The sequence below is a fragment of the Carcharhinus amblyrhynchos genome, chromosome 21 (genome assembly GCF_965287045.1).
Source record: "Carcharhinus amblyrhynchos chromosome 21, sCarAmb.v2.hapA, whole genome shotgun sequence".
In the NCBI taxonomy this organism is placed as follows: Eukaryota; Metazoa; Chordata; class Chondrichthyes; order Carcharhiniformes; family Carcharhinidae; genus Carcharhinus; species Carcharhinus amblyrhynchos.
Window position 1 is genome coordinate 14257506 of NC_137344.1, and position 18806 is coordinate 14276311.

The 18806-nt window shown below is 43.5% G+C and overlaps 1 protein-coding gene across 2 annotated transcripts in view; it reads left to right on the forward strand.

The window, feature by feature from the left end:
- Nucleotides 1–18806, forward strand: part of map2k6 (mitogen-activated protein kinase kinase 6) — a 107461-nt gene that overhangs the window by 76145 nt on the left and 12510 nt on the right. For both annotated transcript variants that reach the window (XM_080209189.1, XM_080209190.1), the window contains 2 exons: nucleotides 3459–3598; nucleotides 18113–18158. In XM_080209189.1, the coding sequence (XP_080065315.1) occupies nucleotides 3459–3598; nucleotides 18113–18158 (186 nt within the window). The remainder of the gene's footprint in view (nucleotides 1–3458; nucleotides 3599–18112; nucleotides 18159–18806) is intronic.

Here is an 18806-nt window from a genome sequence, read left to right on the forward strand (position 1 = left end):
TGGAGATTAGGAACAGCAAAGGGAGGAAGACGCTGGTGGGTGTCGTCTATAGGCCCCCGAATAATGATCTGGAGGTGGGGCAGGCTGTTAACGTGCAAATAAATGCGGCGTGCAGGAATAGAACGGCAATTATTATGGGGGATTTCAATCTACATATTGATTGGTCGACCCATGTTGGACACAGTGGGCTTGAGGAGGAGTTCTTGGAATGCTGCCGGGATAGTTTCCTTGAGCAGTGTGTGTTGGAGCTGATGAGGGAGCGAGCTATCTTGGATCTGGTGTTATGTAATGAGGCAGGTAGAATTAGGGACCTTGTGGTGAAGGATCCTCTTGGGAAGAGTGATCATTGTATGGTGGAGTTTCTGATGCAGATGGAAGAGGAGAAAGTGGGTTCCCGGACGCGCGTCCTTTGTTTGAACAGAGGGGAGTACGGTAGGATGAGAGAGGAATTGGTGAATGTTGATTGGGGGAGTGCGTTGGAAGGTAGGTCTGCTGAGGAGCAGTGGAGGATCTTTAAGGAGACCTTTCTTGGTGCTCAGCAGAAATTTATTCCGATGGTTAAAAAGGATCGTCGGAGGAAAGATAATCAGCCGTGGATAACGAAGGAGGTAAAGGAAAGTGTTAAATTGAAAGCGGATGCGTTTAGAGTAGCTAAGAGTAGTGGGCGAGAAGAGGATTGGGAGAGGTTTAAATGTCAACAAAGAATGACAAAGAAGTTGATAAAGAAGGGTAGGATAAACTATGAAGCTGGGCTAGCGCTTAATGTGATAAAGGATAGCAAGAGTTTTTATAAATATATAAAAAGGAAGAGGCTGGCTAGGGTGAACGTTGGACCCTTAGAGGATGAGAGGGGGGACTTAGTGGTAGGGGATGGGGAAATGGCTGAGGCCTTGAATAACTTTTTTGTTTCGGTCTTCACGGAGGAGGACGTGAATAATTTGCCGGGTGTTAGCAATGGAAAGATGGTAGGAGTGGAGGGTCTGAATGACATTATTGTTACTGGAGAGGTGGTGCTTGACAGACTGGAGGGACTGATTGTGGACAAGTCCCCAGGACCGGATGGAATGCATCCAAGGGTTCTGAAAGAAATGGCGGAGGTGATAGTGGATGCCTTGGTGATTATTTTCCAAACGTCGCTGGATTCCGGGGAAGTGCCGGAAGATTGGAAAACGGCTAATGTTACGCCGTTGTTTAAGAAGGGTGGCAGGCAAAAGGCAGGGAATTATAGGCCGGTTAGTTTAACGTCTGTTGTAGGTAAAATGTTAGAATCCGTGATCAAGGAGAAAATAGCGAGGCATCTTGAGGAGAATTGTTTGATAGAGCAGATGCAGCATTGTTTCGTTAAGGGGAAGTCGTGTCTGACGAATTTGTTGGAGTTCTATGAGGATGTGTCTAGGGCGGTGGATAGAGGAGAGCCGGTGGATGTGGTCTTTCTGGATTTTCAGAAGGCGTTTGACAAGGTACCTCACAAGAGGTTATTGCAGAAGGTAAGGGGGCATGGAGTTGGGGGTAGGGTGTTAGCGTGGATAGAGGATTGGCTGTCAAATAGGAGGCAGAGAGTGGGGTTCAATGGGTGCTATTCTGATTGGCGGATGGTGACTAGTGGAGTGCCCCAGGGGTCGGTGCTGGGGCCTCAGCTACTTACCATTTATATAGATGATCTGGAGGAGGGAACTGAGTGTATGGTGTCGAAATTTGCTGATGACACCAAGATTGGTAGAACGGCAAATTGTGCGGAGAGTGTGGAGAGTCTGCAGAAGGATCTAGATAGGCTGGGCGAATGGGCCAGGAACTGGCAAATGGAATTTAATGTTGGCAAGTGCGAGGTGGTCTACTTTGGTAGGAATAATAGTAGGAAGGACTATTACTTACATGGCGAAAAACTGCAGCAGGCGACGGTGCAGAGGGACCTCGGGGTCCTCGTGCATGAGTCACAAAAACCCAGCCTACAGGTGCAGCAGGTGGTCAGGAAGGCAAATGGGATGCTGGCCTTCATAGCGAGGGGGATTGAATATAAAAGTAGGGAGGTCTTGCTGCAGCTGTATAGGGCACTGGTGAGGCCGCAGCTGGAGTACTGTGTGCAGTTTTGGTCGCCGCACTTACGCAAGGATATTTTGGCCTTGGAGGGAGTGCAGAGGAGGTTTACTCGGCTGATACCGGAGTTGAGGGGGTTGAGCTATGAGGAGAGGCTTGATAAACTAGGCTTGTACTCGTTAGAGTTTAGAAGAATGAGGGGAGATCTCATTGAGACATATAAGATGATGAATGGGATGGATAGGATAGAGGTGGAGAGGCTCTCCCCGCTCAGAAGGGACAATAGGACCAGAGGGCACAGCCTCAAGATAAAGGGGGGGCGCGGTTTAGAACGGAGTTGAGGAGGAACTTCTTTACTCAAAGGGTGGTGAATCTCTGGAATTCTCTGCCCGTTGAAGTGGTGGAGGCTGCCTTGCTAAATATCTTTAAGACGCGGGTTGATAGGTTTTTGACAGGCAAGGGGATTAAGGGTTATGGGGAGAGGGCGGGAAGGTGGAATTGAGACACGACAGATCAGCCATGATCTTATTGAATGGCGGGGCAGGCTCGAAGGGCTAGATGGCCTACTCCTGCTCCTATCTCTTATGTTCTTATGTTCTGTTGGCAGTCCTTGGGCATTACTGAAACTACTCCAACTGAAACTGCTATAATAGAATATCTTCTGCTGGTCCTACCTCTATATATGTAACTGGTCTTTTCCCTTCACAGATGTTTACTCAATTTGGGTTGGAAATTAGTTGGAGCTGGCTTGAAGGCCCAGCTGCCAAGAGAACAAGAGACATCCACAGCTTCCCAAAGGAATGTGTTTGTTTCAGGGAACATAGTGTTAGCAGGCAGAAATTTCAGCATGGAAGGAAGTGTTCTACACTTAAATAAAATTTGATGCTGAAATAATTGTCAGACTCCACCCCTGAATTCTCCTCCCACCTCCGCCCCACGCAACCCCCACCCCCCACCTCAACCTGCAAATAGAGCCATGCATGTTTTGAAACTATTTATGAGCACTTTACCGAACACAATGGGAAAATTACTTGACAGATTTTAAACCTAATTTTGACCTAAGCCAATTGCCACTGGACATTGCGGGCAAGGTCGGCATTTAAGACCTCTCCAATTTGCCCATGAGAGAGTGGTGGTGAGTTGCTGTCTTGAACTGCACATCTGTGTATTAAGGTTATCCCACAGTACAATTAAGTCGGTATCCCAGGATTTTGACCCTGTGACAACTTGTGGTACAAATATCATGCAATTAATGTCTTTGCTACAGTGCCATTTACTCTCTGTGCTATTTGTGACTTTGTTCTTGCTGAATTATTTCACCATTCTCTCTTATCAGCCCACGGCAGTATGAGGATTTCTTCAGTGTTGTTCACTATCGTGGACCTTGAGGAGATTAACAGTGCCCATATGTGTGTTCTGTTTAGATTGAGATGGCAATCTTAAGATTCCCGTATGATTCCTGGGGCACACCTTTTCAACAACTCAAACAGGTGGTGGAAGAGCCTTCTCCACAGCTTCCTGCTGACAGATTCTCAAAAGAGTTTGTTGACTTCAGTGCTCAGTGGTAAGAAGTTTTTTTTATTTATGTTAAAAAATAGGCTTACATTCGCACCGCAATGAAGTTACTGTGAAAATCCCCTAGTCACCACACTCCAGCATCTGTTTGGCCATTCTAAGTTCTCCCTCAGTGTACCTTATGTGCCTAACCAGCACATCATTTGGAGTGTGGGAGGAAACCAGAGCAACCGGAGGAAACACACGCAGATGCGGGGAGAATGTGCAGACTCCACAGGCAGTGACCCAAGCTGAGAATCGAACCCATGTCCCTGGTGCTGTGAGGCAGCAGTGCTAACCACAGTGCCACCCAAGATCGATAAGCTGGAAATGTTGGTCCTCTTTTTGAGTTCATTAATTCCTGGAGTTTCAAAATGTTTTCCCAGCCTCCTTCCCTGGGGAAATAAAAAAATGAATGAATTAGCATCAGAAGGCGGTCTTGATGCGGGGACACATTGATATCTTGATGTGGGGGTCTGGCAGGAGGGCCCATCGAGTATACCCGATTGTGTCAACCTGTGTTGAGGAGAGGGGTGTGGGAACACTCCACCGAAGATGGGGGGCAGGGTGGGGTGTTCCCAATGTCTGTGCGATGAAGGAAGAGGTGGTCTCCCAGTGCACTCTTGGATGGGGCGCCCCTGCAAAACAGTGCCCGAGAGCTCAGAAGCTGGGCTCACCAGCATATTTGGCGCCCTTCACCCCCTCTGGTACCAGCACAGAATTGGACTCCTTGCCCCTTCAAATAGTCCCATGGAGCCTTTAACTACAGAACCACAACAGGTCAATCTTGGTTTAACATCTGACCAGAAGATTGGTACCTCCAGTAATAAGAACATAAGAAATAGGAGCAGGAGTAGGCCATCTAGCCCTTCGAGCCTGCCCCGCCATTCAGTAAGATCATGGCTGATCTGTCGTGGCTCAGTTCCACTTTCCCGCCCTCTCCCCATAACCCTTAATCCCCTCTCTTATCAAAAACCCATCAACCCGTGTCTTAAAAATATTTAGCGAGGCAGCCTCCACCACTTCAACGGGCAGAGAATTCCAGAGATTCATCACCCTTTGAGTGAAGAAGTTCCTCCTCAACTCCGTTCTAAACCGCCCCCCCTTTATCTTGAGGCTGTGCCCCCTAGTCCTACTGTCTTTTTTGAGCGGGAAAAGTCTCTCCATCTCTATCCTATCCATCCCATTCATCATCTTATACGTCTCAATGAGATCTCCCCTCAATCTTCTAAACTCTAACGAGTACAAGCCCAGTTTATTCAGCCTCTCCTCATAGCTCAATGGTGCTTACTCAGCACATGCTGAGATATACTGAAAGTGTATGTTGTGTATCATTATTCATAGCTGTTAAAAGAAATTACTTGATTACCACAGGTATGGCCAGTACAAGATATTTTTAAGGGAAAATTGACTAGAGAATTGGGGAAGCGATGGCCTAGTGATATTATCGCTAGACTATGAATCCAGACACTCAGCTAATGTTTTGGTACCGGGGTTCAAACCCAACCAGGGCAGATGGTGGAATTTGAATTTAATAAAAAAAATCTGGAATTAAGAATCTACTGATGACCATTGTCAATTGTTGGAAAAACCCTATCGGTTCACTAATGTCCTTGAGGGAAAGAAATTTGCTGTCGGGCCTAAGTGTGACTCCAGAGCCACAGCAATGTGATTGACTCTCAACTGCCTCCCAAAGGCAACTAGAGATGGAGAATAAGTGCAGGCCAGCCAGTGGCACCCATATCCCATGAATGAATAAAAAAGAAAAAAAATTGAAATGATTTTATAGTATACTGGGTTTAGTTTTAGATGGGCAGAGTGGTCTCCTTTAATATTGGAACAATCTTGCTTTGGTGCAATGAACATTCATGTATTCAAAACTGTTCTCTGTACAGTTTTGTTTTGGAAATAACTTTTGAAAGAGGTTTATGGGTTATTTTATATCTTCTAAGGTCAACAAAGTTGGCAGGTTAACCCAGTTTTTCAAGAGGACTTGTTTTATAGAGCTTCCTTTTTTATTTGCACACTTAAGTACATTTTGGAAAGAGACAGTTGCTGATGACTTAACTGATGGTAAGTTTTATGTGTTCAAAGCAAGGGTCGTAGTGGATTCATTAAATTCAAGATGCCTATTTTGACAAGTTCAAACTCAAAATAGCATCTTTAACTGTAGCCTTTTATGCTAGCAGTGGAAAATATCAGCCCTTCCTTAAAGGTTGTCTGTATCTAATTTTCCTTTCAAGTAAGTTTAGAACATAATTTTGGGAGCTTTCTTGATTTAATTTAATGGCAGAAATTGCAGGAAGTCTGTCTGATTTTTGAAATTAGACAGCTTCCTGTATGAGTTACTTAAGAGTTGCTGCAAAGATTCCTGTATAAGTTAACTCAAGAACAGCTTCTTTCCTGCTGCCATCAGACTTTTGAATGGACCTACCTTGCATAAAGTTGATCTTTCTCTACACCCTAACTATGACGGTAACACTACATTCTGCATGCTCTTATTTCCTTCTCTATGAACGGTATGCTTTGTCTGTGTAGGATGCAAGAAACAATACTTTTCGGTGTATGCTAATACATGTGACAATAATAAATCAAATCAAAGTCATCAATTTTATAACAAATGTAATTTCTTTTCACCCAAGTTATATTTTTGGAACAGCACGTGGTTCAGAGGAAATATCAGCGCACAGAACTGAGATTGACCCAGTGGAATTGTAGGAATATTCGAGCTCAGCTGGTCTCCCAATGGAAACTAACATTTGTAGGGTTACCATTAAGATAATGTAGCAATGTCAAGCCAGGGCAGGGCTGTATATGGAAGGATGAGTGTGACCATTCGTACTGTTCAGATTTGCAAATTGTCATAGCAATGACCATTGCTGGGAGATGACCTGAGACTCAGCTTAATGGTGGAATCTCTGTTTGTGGCCAATATTGAACCGAGCAAACTGCTTCTTCACAGCAGTAGATTCAGGGAAATGGCTCCCTATTTTTTGCTGACTGTGATAAAGGGCCAACATTCTTCTGGGACCACACTCTCCATCGACAGGAGGATGTTCAAATGGATGGCTGAGCTAAGTCTTCTCTGTATCTGTACTTGAATAAACAGACCAGCTCAGTTCATCTCAAATAACTCTTATGACTTTGAAATCATACTATGGAATACTAGTGTACCCCTGTGCTTGTCTGAAAGCACATTCTCCAATATTTCCCTGAGACATTAACTAAGATGACAAAAGAACCTCAGATGGAGGCATGTTATGTGCTGGTAACCCAGATGTAATATCAGGACCACTATCTCAAAGTTTGGACCATGTAGAGATTGCAGAGCTATTTGTCTTTTTACATAAATGAAGGCTCAAGGAGAGCTTGCTTGTATTGTAGTTCATGTTTGGCAGTTCCCAGCCCAATTGAAATCTCGGATTTCAAAATAATTTTAAAAAAGCTACAAAGTATTCTTGTGCAGCTGTATGACTGCTGCCACAGTTTTTGCAAAAAGGAATGGGTAAAATGGATAATTTGAACAATAGGTTGTATGGGGGAGGCGATGGCCTTGTGGTATTATTGCTAGACTATTAATTCAAAAACTCACGTTCTGGGGACCCGGGTTCAAATCCCGCCAAGGCAGATGGTGAAATTTCAGTGCAATAAAAGGAAAATCTGGAAGTAAGAATCCGCTGTTGACCATGAAACCATTGTCGATTGTTGGAAGAACCCATCTGGGAACGAAATCTGCTGTTCTTATCTCTGTGAAAAGAGTTGGCTTGATGGGCCAAACGACATTTTACTTTTCTACTTCTGTTATGAACATGAGTTCCCCAATATTCGCAGGGAGTTTCTTAAAGTTTATTTATTAGTTTCACTAGTCGACTCACATTAACACTGCAATGAAGTTACTATGAAAATCCCCTAGCCGCCACACTCCAGCGCCTGTTCGGGTACACTGAGGGAGAACTTGGCATGGACAATGCATCTAACCAGCGCATCTTTTGGACTGTGGGAGGAAACTGGAGCACCCTGAGGAAACACTGGGAGAATGTGCAGATTCTCCCAGACAGTGACCCAAAATGGGAATCGAACCTGGATCCCTGGGGCTGAGAGGCTGCAGTGCTAACCACTGTGCCACTGTGCTGCCCGTGCTGCAGGGATTGGGGGAGCACGGTAACAAATTGAAACCCAGAAATCCAAATGGTACAGAGCCCCTGGTGAGCTTAAAGGTAAGTACCTCGTTATCATTTTCTTCTACCCTTTCCCACTGAAGATTGACAAGGTGGCAGGTTGGCAGTGGGAAAAGAAGCCTCAGGAGGCAGCAGCCATTGAGAACATTCCCCTGTCATAGGGAGAGACCAGGGATAGAGTGAGGGGGAGATCAGGCCCAAGGTTTGAACTTGTTGGGGGTTTGCGGGCAAGAGTTGGAAAATTGGGACGGGAGGGTGGTAGACTCTGGAATTGGTGGGTCTTGAGAGGGTGGGGCAGCAACGAGCAATGGTTGCAGACGAACTTAGTTATTCATGAAAGGTCATTAATTTAGGATGTTAATTCTGTCTTGCTCTTTACAGATGCAACCTGACCTGCTGAGCACTCCCAGCAATTTTCAGTTTTTATTTTGGATTTCCAGGACATACAGTATTTAAATGTTGTGTATGCATTTTTAATGATCAGCCCTCTTCATCCATTGTGTGGAGGGGGTGTGATTTAATATCAAGAGCAGTCTGTCTCCTGCCAACCAAAGAGGGAAAACAAAACAATAAAATAAAATGTGAATGCAACCAAAATGTCCTGTGGAAATAACCAAATGAACTTCTCTTGTCGATTGGCAACAAAGTAGCAAACTTGAAATGTAGGACTTGAATTGGCTCTTTTCTGACCCCAATGTGTAAACGCGTTCCTTCCTTGTCACGCAGGGGCATTTACTGGCACTTACTCTATCATGGTCCTTCATAGTGTCACTTCTCCAACCTTGCCACATTGCTTCTTGCTTGTGCTGGTCCCGGATAATAGCGTGTGAGCCTAAAAATCTGTTCCTTGTCCAGCACCAAGCAGTTTGCCCAGTGTCCTGGCTCCTTCCTAATGCACAAACTGGGTCCGATTAGCATATTTAAATATGCAGAGCCTGTTCAAATCCCAGCGTACAAATTCACCAGCCTTTGGGCGTGGCGCGATAGCAGCAAGAATCACGGGAGACTTGGTCATGACAGGGAACTCGGAGGACAGTGAAGGTGGTCAGTGGGCATGGCTGGGCAAGGTCCACCTGATACACTGGTGGTGCCTGGCAGTGGCCACTAGACAGCCAAGCATGGCCAGTTGGGTACTACTAGTGTGCAAGGTCAGTGCTGAGGGGATGGGGCATTAGTGGGGACGATGATGGATGGTTGAGGGGTGCTATGCAGTGGGGATTTGACGGCAGTGGGGTCACGCAGGGATGGATTGAGAAGGTGGTCTTGATGTGGGGCCACGTAGGTATCTTGATGCAGGAGGTCTGGCAGGAGGGCTCATCGAGAGGACCCGATTGTGGTGACCTGTGTTGGGGAGAGGGGTGTGGGAATGCTCTATCGAAGATGGAGTGGAGGGTGGGGCATTCCCAGTGTCTGTGCGGTGAAGGAGGAGGTAGTCTCCCAGTGCACACTTGGATGGGGCGCCCCTGCGAAATGGCATCCGGGCCCTCAGAAGCTGGGCTGACCAGCGTATTTAGCGCCCCTCGCCCCCTCTGGTACCAGCACAGAACTTCCAACTCTTCAAAAAAGTGATTGAGTGTGAGAGAATTTTGGATCACTCTATTGTTCTCCATCATTTTGGGAGAATTCTGCCGCTAACAACCAGAATGGGATTTACAATGAAAAGTAGAAAATGTGGCAACACTTAGCAGGCCTGGCAGCATCCCTGGAGAAGAAGCAGAGTTAACATTTCAGGTTAGGGCTGGTGTATGTGACTTCGGTGGTGAATGAGTTAAAAGTGTTCCTGAGGTTTCGGCAAATGCACTTATTCCATTTAGTTGGGTTTGGCTGGCATCCAACCCTTCAACTGGAAGGAGCTTTGAGTGTAGCAGGAATGCAAGGTTCCAGAGTGCAGACCCCATACATTGTTCTGAAAGAAAGGCAGGTGCATCAAAATATTGGACCTATGCACTAAATGGCAACAGCACTGTCCATAACATCAATCTAAATGGCAATCTCTTCAGTTATTGATATTGATTTATTATTGTCAGATGTATTAGTTTATAGTGAAAAGTATTGTTTCTTGAGCACTCTACAGACAAAGCATACTGTACATAGAGAATGATGTGGAGATGCTGGCGTTGGACTAGAGTGGGCACAATAAGAGGTCCCATAACACCAGGTTAAAGTCCAACAAGTTTATCTGAAATCACGAGCTTTCAGAACACTACTCCTTCATCATGGTGAAAGAGCAGTGCTTCTAAAGCACGTGATTCCAAATAAACCTGTGCGACTTTTACCTGGTGTTGTGAGACTTCTTGTACATAGCGAGGGGAAGGAGAGAGTGCAGAATGTATTGTATCAATAGAAAGCCCTTCATAACTCTAAGCTGAATGGGCAGTGAGCAACGTCAACAACAGAAAATATCTTGCTGTATATTTGAAAAATGTTAAAACCTGCATGGATATTTTCCCCACCACTTTCAAAATGCAGAGGTGATGGCCTAATGGTATTATCGCTAAACTATTAATCCAGAAACTCAACTAATGTTCTGGGGACCCAAGTTCGAATCCCACCACGGCAGGTGATGGGATTTAAATTCAATGAGAAAAGGTCTGGAATGAAGAATCTACTGATGACCATGAAACCATTGTCGATTGTTGGAAAAACTCATCTAGTTCACTGATGTCCTTTAGGGAAGGAAATCTGCCATCTTTACCTGGTCTGGCCTATATATGACTTCAGAGCCACAGCAATGTGATTGACTTTCAATTGCTGTCTGAGCTAGAGCAACTAGGGATGGGCAATAAATGCTGGCCAGCCAGCGATCCCCATATTCCACAGATGAATAATAAAAAATAACCTGATTGATGTGTTTCCAGTGCATGAAATTTTGCTGACTATTTGTAAACTGATGCACATTATTGAACAAAAATATGACTTTTAATAACCTCAGTCACTTAAAATTAATCCACTCCTGACTAACCTCCAGCGAAATTCAATTAAATCCTTGGAAGTAAAAGGACTAAATGCTTATATTGAATAACAAAATAAAACATTGTGATTTGCTAGTTTAGGAACTGCCAACATGAGATGGTGCCTAGCAACACGCAATAGAACTTCAAAATAGCATTCCTAGATAAGCCATAAATGAGCTGAGCTGACTTCAGGGATATGGATTTGAGATTTACGCTTTTGAATAAATGAGAGAAAACAAAATGCAATTTTCCCGAGGCGTGTTTACACTCTCGAATCACCCTCCTTAGAAACAGGTAAGTTCATCAGTGCAGTTCAATCATAGATGGCAAAGCTCGGTCTGTGCTCTTAAATTGAAGAACTCTTCAACTTGCGTTGCAAAATGGATTTCCACTTTTGAAACAGAAATGATAAGGTTACAAAGACCAAATTCTTCCAGCATTGCAAGTTGCTCATTTGATCTTCTGAGACCGTTCCTATATAAAAAAAATCTGCGAACTTCAACTATTCCCAGTGGATGGAATCCAAAGCAAATAGTCTCTCCATCTTTCACTGGAAAATTGGATTCTGAAAATAAAGTCCCCACGCAGTACATTTTCCACAGAAATTTCAAAGCACAAATGAGTTATAGAGGTTTACAGCATGGAAACAGGCCTTCTGGCCCAATTTGGCCATGCCGCCCAGTTGTTACCACTAAGCTAGTCCCAATTGCCCGTGTTTGGCCCATATCCCTCGATACCCATCTTACCTAAGTAACTGTCTAAATGCTTTTTAAACAGTTAAAAGTTAGTGCAACATTTCACTGGTGGATAGCTGTGTCTGAATTGTTTAGAAGACAATAATCTTGATGCCACTGTTTGGTGGATTCGAAACGATATGAATGCATACAGCATCAGTGATGGGCTATCTATTTAGCAACTTCCAACCTTTTATTATCATATGAAAGCAAAAGTTGGCTGCTCCCAAACTGATGAATCAAGATTTGTTTTTTTTTATTATTCGTTCATTGAACATGAGCGTTGCTGGCTGGCCAGCATTTATTGTCCATCCCTGATCGCCTTTGAACTGAGTGGTTTGCTAGGCTATTTCACAGGGCGGTTTCATATTAGTTGACCATTCAAACAGCCATTCTCCCATCAGGACTTCTTTTTTAGCTTTTCATGCAGGTCCTTGTCAGTCTTTAGTTCAACAGGTGGAAGGATTTGATTCATACTTGTGGAACACTCATTGCATTTCAGAATGTCTTTTGTGATCCTTTTTGAGATAAGCAGGTTGAGAATGTTTTGGAGTCATCACTGAAAGATGCCAAATTGCCTGTTCACATATCCCTTTTCTGAATGAAGGCTTCTTCAAAGTTCTTTTTTTGGCAGACATTTGCTTTTCAAACAGTTGTCCTTAAAAAATCTATAAATCATAACTACATATTTCTGACATCTTGTAGAAACTCTTGCTATTGTTTCTATATTTTTAGCCAACTTTCTCACATACTCTTATAGTCTAGGATTCTTATTTTTTGTGAAGAGAGCTTAGTTCTGTCATACTCAACTCATGACTATATATTGGCCATTCAGAAAGTCCAAATGGAAGAGACGGCTTACTATCCATTTGCTGTTATTTTGTGTGGCGCTAATAATTCCATCAGGGCATTGCCTTTGGCTTCAGAGATCCTGAATTAAGAATAGGAAGACCAACTGATGTTCCAGTCCTGCCATTATTGAATAATTGGCTTCAAGCAGAATCAAAGAACAAAGAACAGGACAGCACAGAAACAGGCCCTTCAGCCCTCCAAGCCTGCGCCAATCATTTTGTCCTATCGAGACCAACCGCCTGTATACCTCTATTCCCAGCCTGTTCATGTGTCTATCCAGATAAGCCTTAAATGACACTAATGTATCTGCCTCAACCACCTCACTTGGCAGCGCATTCCAGTCCACCACTGCCCTCTGTGTAAAAAAATTTCCCCTGCACATCCCCACTGCATCTTTCCCCCCCTATCTTGAACTTGTGCCTGTAATTGTTATTTCTGCTCTGGGAAAAAGCTTCCAACTGTTCACCCTATCTATACCCCTCATAATTTTATAAACTTCTATCAGGTCGCCCCTCCGCCCTCGTCTTTCCAGGGAGAACAATCCCAATTTATTTAATCTCTCCTCATAGCTAATACCCTCCATTCCAGACAACATTCTGGTAAACCTTTTCTGTAATCTCTCCAAAGCCTCCATGTCCTTCTGGTACTGTGGTGACCAGAATCGGACACAATATTCCAAATGTGACCTAACCAACATTTTATATAACTGTAAAGTAATTTGCCAACTTTTAGACTTGGTGCCCTGTGCAATGAAGGCAAACATGCCAATATGCTTCCTTCACCACCTTTTCCACCCGTGTTGCCACTTTTAAGGACCGGTGAACCTGCACACCCAGATCTCTCTGTGTCTATGCTCCTGATGGTTCTGCCATTTATTTAAAATCAGGCTCATCTGTAGTGTGCCCTTGCTTTAATAGGCTGCTGAGCCTTTATCGAGGTCTATAGGAATAATGGTCACAGGCTAGATAATGTAGCTTTGACTGGAATTCCACTCCAGCAAGGAGTCAGTGGTGTCAGGAGAAGAAGTCATTTGAGGGGCATCAAAAGAAATTATTTTCTTCCTGAATTGCTAAGACGGACTCCTGTGTTGTCTGTCGATAGCATTCTGCACAAACTAATAGCCCTTCCTGATTGGACCGCAACTATTTAGAATGGCTTTCAGTGTTCTGATAAAATGATGCCCTTACCTTAATTCATTTAGAATTTATTGGGTGTTTTTTCACAACTGGATAAGGGCAAAATATCACAAAACTGTAAACAACATACGACCAAAGTCAGTTTGGAGAATCGGAAAAAAGTAATTCCATAAATAATTCTGATCCAGCTCAAAAGAATAAAGGTGCCTGAGGATTGAGAAAGAGACAAAAATTGTTGGTGTAATGTGATTTTTTTTTAAATAGACTGAGTTGTAACTATCTTAATGCATGTCAGCTATGTAATCATGCAGGGATTTGTGTGTTTTCTTCTGACACACAAGTTCTGATTTGTTCTCTGGGTGCAGGAAATGTGGATTCTCCTGGAGTTGGAGGGAGGGAAGGTGCAATTTAGAAATGTTTCACACAATTGAGAAGAGAAATGCTTGCAGTTTCTATAATTTAGACATAACAAACCTATATACACCCGAACAGTGAATTTAAGGGTGTGGAATTGTCCAATCTCGTTTGCCCTGCCATTGCTGCCAGTGAGAATGGAGAACTTGCTGCTCATCCAAAACTCCATTCACTGCAGCATGCCAGGAAAATGGGTAAGGTCAGAGATTTCTGGCAGAAGAGTTCTTCACTAAATTCACGATGAACGTGGCTATATCTTGGCTTTGAAATACCTGCCCAAGTTTATTATTTTGTGGGAGTGGCATAGTGGTTAGCACTTCACAGTGCCAGGGATCCGGGTTCAAAACCGGCCTCAGTTCACTGTTGCGGGATTTCCATGTTCTCCCCATGTCTGCGTGGGTTCCCTCTGGGTGCTCCGGTTTCCTCCCACAAGTTATGTAGGTTAGGTGGATTGACAGGGCAGAATTTTACCACCCTGGAATCTGGGCAAGGGGCGGACAATAGGAAGGTCCGTTGATCTTGGGCAGGATTTTGCGGTTTCTGAACGAGTGAAATGGTAAAAACCCTACCCATCGTGTTAGGAGGATTAGCAGGGTAAATATGCGGGGTTGTGGAGATAGAGCGTGGGTGGGATTGTGGTCAGTACAGACTTGATGAGCCGAATGGCCTCCTCCTGCACTGTACGTATTCAATGAGATGGAATCCATTACTGTGATGATCTTTTCCTATGGCTATACCGTAGTTATGTGATGTTGTGAAACCAGAATGGGCCTTCTCGATGCTGTTGCTATGGGAACTGATTTCTCTTGCTTGGCACATCACGATTCTGTGGAGAATAAGGGTCCACTTCAGAACTGCTGCAGATCCAACATACTGCTTATAGGTATCCTGTGAGTTACTGTGTTTCTGCTCACAAGTTTCTCACAGAGGGTGGTGAATTTGTGAAACTTGTTGCCCGATAGAGCAATGGAGTCTGAATCATTAAATTGTTTGAAGAAGGAGATAGATATATTTCTGATTTAAAAAACACAGGTTAAAGGGATTTGTGGGACAGTGGGAAAGTGAGACCAGGAAGAGATCAGCCATGATCTTATTGAGTGGCAGAGCAAGTTTGAAGGGCTAAATTGCCTACTTCCGTACTTAATTCCTATGAACATGGCCATGCTTAATTGACTCTTAGGCCGGAATATTAATGCCCTGCCCACCACAGGAATCAGAGTGGGTGAAGAGCGGATAATGGGAAGCTCCATTGACCTTGGGCTTTATGGTTTTGGGATGAGCGAGGCCATAAAAATCTCGCCCTTGGTATCAGGAGGATTTGGAGAGTAGGTACGTGGGATTATTGGGATAGTGCCTAGGTTGGGATTGTGGTCAGTGCAGATTCAATGGGTTGAAAGGCCTCTTCTGCACTGTAGGGTTCTATAAGATGTAATCCATCAGTGTGTTTGGCTTTTCCTGTGGCTATACTGCCATTAGTTAATTAGTTCCTCTGCTGTTAAACTTACCACTCACCTGGATGCAGTCAAAATCAGGGAGTGATATATTAACTCACGGGGTGAGATGGAAAATTTTCACAACTCGAGGGTGCAGAAAGGTGGTGGTTACATCAAAATGTAATCATTTGTAATATTTCTGTCACTTCACTAAGTTTTATTCTTCCATCTAAGACCAGCAGGCATTATTTTATCTGACTGAAAGCTGACAGAGTCAGCGGAGTGTAACTTTGGTCAGGGAATAGATATCTCAGTTTCTGCTGTGGGTTCGGTTAAGATGATATTCTGACCTTCGTTATTTGTTCACTGTGGCCCAGTTGGCAGCATTGCAGCCACGCAGCAAAATAGCTGAAAGTGTACATTACTGATGATGTGAAAATGTTACTAATTTTAATCATGTTGGAATACACTTTACCTAACATTCTACAAAACTTTCAGAAGATGTAAGTAACTTTTTTCCCCCTTGTTCCAGGTTATTTACATCATAAAACCATATCTTCCTTTGTGGATTTGCTGCATTCCTTTGAACTGCAAACACTTTACTATTTCCTCCTTGAAGACTTCACTTCATTATAATACAAATATTATAAACTCTATTTTCTCTCCCCCTTCCTCCCCATGACTGAACCTGCTGCAAGAATAATCGGTGTAGCAGAAGCTCTCTCTTTTATCTCAGCACTGACCAGTCCTGATTGAGTGACCCAACTGCAATGTCTAGGGCACTTCTTTCCCTATGGGTGGCACAGCGCCAGGGACCCAGGTTCACTTCCTGAGTTGGGTCACTATCTGTGTGGCATCTGCATGTTCTCCCCATGTCTGTGTGGATTTCTTCTGGATGGTCTGGTTTCCTCCCACAGTCCAAAAAACACACTGATTAGATGCATTGGCCATACTAAATTATCACTGTGTACCCAGGGGCAGCATGGTGGTTCAGTGTTTAACACTGCTACCTCACAGCACTCAGGACGTGGGTTCAATTCCGGCTTCGGGTCACTGTCTGAGCAGAGTTTGCACTTTCTCCCCGTGTCTGTGTGGGTTCTCGCTGGGTGCTCCGGTTTCCTCCCACAGTCCAAAGATGTGCGGGTTAGGTTGATTGGCCATGCTGAATTGACCTTAGTGTCAGGGGAATTAGCAGGGTAAGTGTGTGGGGTCACAGGAGTAGGGCCTGGTCGGTACTGGACTGATTGGTCTCCTTCTGTAGTGTAGGGATTCTATCGAACAAGCGCTAGAATGTGGGGACTAGGGGATTTTCACAGTAACTTCAATGCAGTGTTAATGTAAGTCTACCTGTAAAATAAATAAATTAACTTTAAAAGTTTAAATGTTTTCTCCATTGATTGGAAAAGAAATCTTCTCCAAGTAACATCATTGATTCAGAGTCTATTTAAGGCTTGAAGTAAAATACTTTCTTTGCATTTTTCACCAATGCTGGTTCCTTATGGTCATTTGAACATTTCTGTCTAAAATTCTTTCTTAGACTTGTGCACCTATAATGGAGTAGGTCAGAAGACGGTAACTCCCATGAAGAGGTTTATTTCTTTAATTTGATTTGATTTATTGTTGTCACATGTATTAGTATAGAGTGAAAAATATTGTTTCTTGCGTATGCAGACAAAACATACTGTTCATGAGAGAAGGAAAGGAGAGAGTAATTGTAGTATTACAGTCATAGCTAGGGTGTAAAAAAAGATCAACTTAATGCGATGTAGGTTCATTCAAAAGTCTGACGGCAGCAGGGAAGAAGCTGTTCTTGAGTCAGTTGGTACACGATCTCAGGCTTTTGTATCTTTTTTTGCAATGGAAGAAGGTGGAAGAGAGTATGTCCAGGGTGCATGGGGTCCTTAATTATGTTAGCTGTTTTTCCAAGGCGGTGGGAAGCGTGGACAGAGACTAATTTCCCAGAGATACAAGTGGAGCGTGACCCTGAGGCTAACGGGACAGGTTAACAATGCTGTTAATAAATCATATGGGATCCTAGGTTTTCTAAAGAGAGGCACAGAATACATAAAACGCTAGTTTGTCCCCAGCTGGAATATTGTGTCCAATTCTGGACATCACGCTTTAGGAAGAACACAAAGGATTTGGAGAGGGTGCAGAAGAAATTTACTGGAATGGTTTCAGGGATAATTATGTGAATGGGGCGGAGAAGCTAAATTGTTCCCCTCAGAGTAGAGAAAATTAAGAGGAGATTTGGGTGGAGCGTTTAAAATCACAATGAGTTTAAATAGAGCAAATAAAGCAAAACTATTTTTGATTGGCTGAAAGGCTGTCAAGGGCAGGCTTAGATTTAAGGTGGTTGGCAAAAGAACCAGAAGGTAACAAAAATATTTTTATGCAGTGAGTGGTTAGGATTTGGAATGCATCGCCTGGTCGGCATTGATAGAGACAGGTTCAATAGTAGCTCTCAAAAGAGAACAGAATAAATACTTGAGAGAATATCAGAGAAGTGGGCAAAGGGTGGTGCGTCACTGTAACTAGCTTGTTCTTTCTGGCACAGACTGGTGCTGTGCTGTTCAATAAATCTATTGTCCCCGCTCCTGCCAATCATTGACCCAGAAACCTCAATGAAATGCGGAGATCAGCAATATTATTGCCCAGATCCTCTGCCTAAAACTAATGTCTGTTTTTCCAGCTCTAACTTCAGTGTGCTGCCTAAGCCCTAGGTGCTGACCATTTTAGTTATTCAGGATTTGAGACCTAATTGACCCATCAAATCTAACTCAAACAATTTCACTAAAGTAACTTTCTGTATTTCTATTACAGCCTGAAGAAAAATTCCAAAGACAGACCAACTTATTCAGAACTTATGGTAAGGACCTACTCACTAACTCTTAAATGTATTACCCAATCTAGTGACTGGTTGCTATGTTGGATTTGTTTTGAATTTAGTTAGCTGATTGAGTTGAAAGTAACAAGGCTGCCAAGCATCCCATATTCCATTTAATTGATGCATCAGTAGGAAGTAACTGTCTACGTACTCCCCATCCTGCACTCCTTAAAGACACTGTTGGCCTCACCACAATAAAGATAAATTTGTAAATAATCTTAACAGTTAATAGTTAACCTGAGTGTGGAGTTAGAAGGTGCACTTTGCCAGTTTCTGCTCAGCTCATTCCTCTCCAAGTTTCTGTGCCTCTCCCTCCCAATCGCATCCACCCCTCCCTGCCAGGACTACTTGGACCTTTAATTAAAGATCCTTTTCACTGAACAGCTGCCCAAGGATGCCGAACAGAGATCAGCAACTCACTGATCTGACTTAGTAGCAAACCTGAGAACTTGTGTACCTTAAGCCTTGTTTCTGATTTTTTTTGATTTTGATTTATTATTGTCACATGCATTAACATACAGTGAAAAGTGTTGTTTCTTGCAGGCTATACAGACAAACCGTGCCATTCATAGGGAAGGAAAGGAGCGACTGCAGAATGTAGTGTTATAATCATAGCTAGGATGTAGAGAA